Source organism: Procambarus clarkii, chromosome 26 (genome assembly GCF_040958095.1).
Source record: "Procambarus clarkii isolate CNS0578487 chromosome 26, FALCON_Pclarkii_2.0, whole genome shotgun sequence".
Lineage (NCBI taxonomy): Eukaryota > Metazoa > Arthropoda > Malacostraca > Decapoda > Cambaridae > Procambarus > Procambarus clarkii.
The window spans coordinates 27,696,421-27,701,420 of NC_091175.1; the positions used below are offsets into that span (position 1 = coordinate 27,696,421).

At 44.7% G+C, this 5,000-nt stretch overlaps 1 protein-coding gene across 1 annotated transcript in view; it reads right to left on the minus strand.

The window, feature by feature from the left end:
- LOC138368872 (putative uncharacterized protein DDB_G0282499) overlaps positions 1 to 3,853 on the minus strand; it is a 17,916-nt gene extending 14,063 nt beyond the window's left edge. Inside the window, exon 1 of the mRNA XM_069331585.1 lies at positions 3,704 to 3,853. Coding sequence (XP_069187686.1) covers positions 3,704 to 3,853 — 150 coding nt within the window. The remainder of the gene's footprint in view (positions 1 to 3,703) is intronic.
- Positions 3,854 to 5,000: the final 1,147 nt, after the last annotated feature.

A 5,000-nucleotide genomic window follows, 5' to 3' on the forward strand; every position in this document is an offset into this window, starting at 1 on the left:
AGTGAACTTGCGACCTTTTAGTTGTGACCAAACTGCGCATGCATATATATATATATGTCGTACCTAGTAGCCAGAACTCACTTCTCAGCCTACAATGCAAGGCCCGATTTGCCTAATAAGCCAAGTTTTCATGAATTAATATATTTTCTATAATTTTTTTCTTATGAAATGATAAAGCTACCCATTTCATTATGTAAGAGGTCAATTTTGTTTTATTGGAGTTAAAATTAACGTAGATATATGACCGAACCTAACCAACCCTACCTAACCTAACCTATCTTTATAGGTTAGGTTAGGTTAGGTAGCCGAAAAAGTTAGGTTAGGTTAGGTTAGGTAGGTTAGGTAGTTGAAAAGCAATTAATTCATGAAAACTTTGATTATTAGGCAAATCGGGCCTTGCATAGTAGGCTGAGAAGTGAGTTCTGGCTACTAGGTACGACATATATATATATATATATATATATATATATATATATATATATATATATATATATATATATATATATATATATATATATATATATATAATATATATCTTAACAGTGTGATCTTCGCACCACCTACGAGCCTCTACCAGCAGGGTCAGAGTGACCTTTCCTGCAGCGCCTCCGTCGGGCTAAGGCCTTTGAGGTGACCCGACGCAGAGTTCCGTGGCGGGTCGTGGCTCCCTCAGGCGTAGATGGTCCCCCGGACCCCGTCCTCATGCCCCGGAAGCTGGGGGGGAGGGGAGAAGAAGGAAGAAAATGACAAAGAAAAGACAGATAAAGAGGGAAAGAGGCCGGTCTGACGTTAGCCAGCCTCACATATACCGCTGATGATATCTTTCTGATGTGGGCTTCAGGCGACGGATTCCCTCACACTTCCTGGGGATATAGTTACCTTATCACGTAGGTAATTACATCCCCAGGAAGCAGTCCGTAGCAGCTGTCACACTCCCTGGTACCTAATTACTGCTAGGTGAATAGAGGCATCAGGTGAACGAAATTCTGCCCATTTGTTTCTGTTCTGGACGATCATCTCTAAAGATCCTGTTCCACCTCTATCGGGAATGAAATTCTGGCCTTTACGACAGATGTGGCGAGTTATTAAGCATTCAATCACAGGAGATTAACACCCTTTTTCAAGCTCAAGTTTTAATTGCATCACATATATTACTTAAAAGGTGTATTATGTAGTAAGTCTTTGGTACAGGTACAGTTTATCATCAGGTGTTCCAGTGTTCATATAATATTTACATTCAGCATACCCCCACCCCCCACCTGGAGGTGGGGGGTGGGGGTGGGGGGGGGTCGAAAGTCAGTCATTGTGGGACATTCTATAATATAATGTTCAAGGGAGTGCATGTTTTCTCTATTACAAAGTGACACATGATGTATTCGACACTTTCACAAAGTGGACATCTTTCACTACAGCCTGGTTGGTCCGGCACTTCTTGCAAAAACCTGTCTGAGTGTCTCTTGAATACATCCACCTTCGTTCCAGCAATATTTCTAATGCTTGCTGAGAGGGTGTTGAACACCTGTGGACCTCAGAGGTTAAGTCAGTGTTCTCTGATTGTGTGTATGGCACCTCTACTCCTCACTGGTTCTATTCTGTATTTCCTTCCGTATCTTTGGCTCCAGTATGTTATTATTCTACTGTGTAAGATTGGGACTTGGACCTCCAGTATCTTCCATGTATATATTATTTGATACCTTTCACGTCTCCTTTCCAGAGAGTACATTTTGAGAGCTTTGAGACGGTCCCAATAATTTAGATATTTTATCGTGTCTGTGCGTGCCGTATACATTCTCTGTATTCCCTCTAAATTGGAAATCTCTCCCACTCTGAAGGTGGAAGTGAGTACCTAGCAGTACTCAAGACAGGACAGCACCAGTGATTTAAATAGCATTAATATTGCTGTGGGGTCTCTGGATTTGAACGTTTTCATAATCCATCCTGTCATTTTCCATGCCGCCGCTATATTTGCTCGATTATGTTCACTAAAAGTCAAGTCGTCAGACATTATAATCCCCAGGTCTTTTACTTGTTGCTTTCCTTCCATGATTGTGTCCTGTACCCTGTCTTCCGTTAAAATTCCTCGTTTACATGCCCATGTAGGCAGTGCGCACGATGGACGTGTCTGCGCTCCGCAATAAAACCCTAGATATACTAGAGCATAGTAGGGTTACGGTGATCGCACACGGATCACAGTTATCACAAAGTGTATAAACACACTTAGGAAAAGACAACCTCACCTGCACCAGACAACGTGGGAACATAGTGCTACGAGACCTATGTATACGTATATATGTTTTCAGTATACTTGGACTATTGTGAACAGTGATACAATGAATACTGAAGTGTAACACAATACACACAATGGTTTGAAGGCAAGTGTATGAAAATGGCCATGTGAAAAATTGGGAACGTATAATTCAGTGCAAGAGTGAGGCAACACTTAGTCTCTGGGGTAGATAACAGGTTGGATAACAAGAACCTTTCACATTAGAGATGCTGTACCGATGATGATACTTTTCAAGACGCTACTGCTCTCTAGAGTGGAGTACTGCTGCACAATGACAGCCCCTTTCAAAGCTGGAGAAATTGCTGACCTGGAGAGCGTGCAGAGATCCTTTACTGCTAGAATGCACTCAGTAAAACATCTAAACTATTGGGACCGACTAAAGAGCCTAAATCTGTATTCTCTTGAGCGCAGGCGGGAGAGATACATAATAATTTATACATGGAAAATAGTAGAGGGGCTGGTCCCAAACCTGCACACAGAAATAACAGCACATGAGACCAGGAGGCATGGCAGGATGTGCAGAATACCCCCGTTGAAAAGCAGAGGTGCAACAGGTACTCTGAGAGAGAACTCTATCAACATCAGAGGCCCGACACTGTTCAACACGCTTCCACCACTGACATTTTCAGTGTCAGAGTAGTTAACAAATGGAATGCATTAAGCAGTGATGTGGTGGAGGCTCACTCCATACACAGTTTCAAATGTAGATATGACAGAGCCCAGAAGGCTCAGGAACTTGTACACCAGTTGATTGACAGTTGAGAGGCGGGACTAAAGAGCCAAAACTCAACCCCCGCAAGCACAAATAGGTGAGTACACACACACACACACACACACACACACACACACACACACACACACACACACACACACACACACACACACACACACACACAGAGGGAGCTGGGTGGTCGAGTGGACAGCGCTCTAGGTTCGTCGACCTAGGGACCGGGGTTCGATCCCCGCACTTGGCGGAGACAGATGGACAGTTTCCTTAACCCTGATCCTACTGTTACCTAGCAGTAAATAGGTACCTGGGAGTTAGACAGCTGCTACGGGCTGCTTCCTGTGTGTGTGTGTGTGTGTGTGTGTGTGTGTGTGCGTGCGTGCGTGCGTGCGTGCGTGCGTGCGTGCGTGCGTGCGTGCGTGCTGAGAAAAAAAAATAGTTAGTAGTTAGTAACAGTTGATTGACAGTTGAGAGGCGGGCCGCCCGCAAGCACAACTAGGTGAATACACACGAGAAGCAGCCCGTAGCCGCTGTCTAACTCCCAGGTACCTGTCCCGTCTTCCCAGTACTCTTTGTCATATAACGCTTTGTAACTACTGACGGTTTTAGCCTCCACCACCTTCTCACCTAGTGTGTTCCACCGTCCACCACTGTTTACAAAAGAAAAGTTTCTAATATTTTTTCGGCACCTCTGTTTCCTTAGCTTTTATTTGTGTCCTCTTGTTCGTGAAGTTGCAGGTTTCAGGAATTTCTCTTTTGTCAATTTGGCCGATGCCTGTTAGTATTTTGTAAGTGTTGATCATATCTCCTCTCTTTCTTCTATCTTCTAGTTTTGTCATGTTTAACGCACACGTGTGTGTGTGTGTGTGTGTGTTCACCTAGTTGTATTCACCTAGTTGTGCTTGCGGGGGTTGAGCTTTGCTCTTTCGGCCCGCCTCTCAACTGTCAATCAATCAACTGTTACTAACTACTAATTTTTTCTCACACACACCCCAGGAAGCAGCCCGTAGCAGCTGTCTAACTCCCAGGTACCTATTTACTGCTAGGTGAACAGGTTAATCAGGGTTAAGGAAACTGCCTGTTTGTTTTTCCGCCGGCTGCCGGGATCGAACCTCGGTCCCTAGGGCCACGAGTGTAGAGCGCTGTCTACTCATCTAGCCAGCCTCCGTTTTGTGTGTGTGTGTGTGTGTGTGTGTGTGTGTGTGTACTCACCTAATTGTACTCGCCTAATTGTGCTTGCGGGGGTTGAGCTTTGGCTCTTTGTTCCCGCCTCTCAACTGTCAATCAACTGGTGTACAGATTCCTGAGCCTGCTGGGCTCTATCATATCTACATTTGAAACTGTGTATGGAGTCAGCCTCCACCACATCACTGCCTAGTGCATTCCATTTATTAACTACTCTGACACTGAAAAAGTTCTTTCTAACGTCTCTGTGGCTCATCTGGGTACTAAGTTTCCACCTGTGTCCCCCTTGTTCGTGTCCCACCCATGCTGAAGAGTTTGTCTTTGTCCACCTTGTCAATTCCCCTGAGAATTTTGTAGGTGGTTATCATGTCTCCCCTTACTCTTCTGTTTTCCAGGGATGTGAGGTTCAGCTCCTTTAGCCTTTCCTCGTAGCTCAATCCTCTCAGTTCCGGGACGAGCCTGGTGGCATAACGCTGAATCTTCTCTAACTTTGTCTTGTGTTTAACTAGGTATGGACTCCAGGCTGGAGCTGCATACTCCAGGATTGGTCTTACATAAGTGGTTTACAGGGTTCTGAAAGATTCCTTACACAAGTTTCTAAAGGCAGTTCTTATGTTGGCCAGTCTAGCATATGCCGCTGATGATATTCTTTTGATGTGGGCCTCTGGGGACAGGTTCGGTTTGATATCAACCCCCAGGTTTTTCTCTCTATTTGACTCTTGCAGGATTTCACCTCCCAGATGATACCTTGTATTCAGCCTCCTGCTCCCTTCGCCTAATTTCATCACCTTACACTTTCCC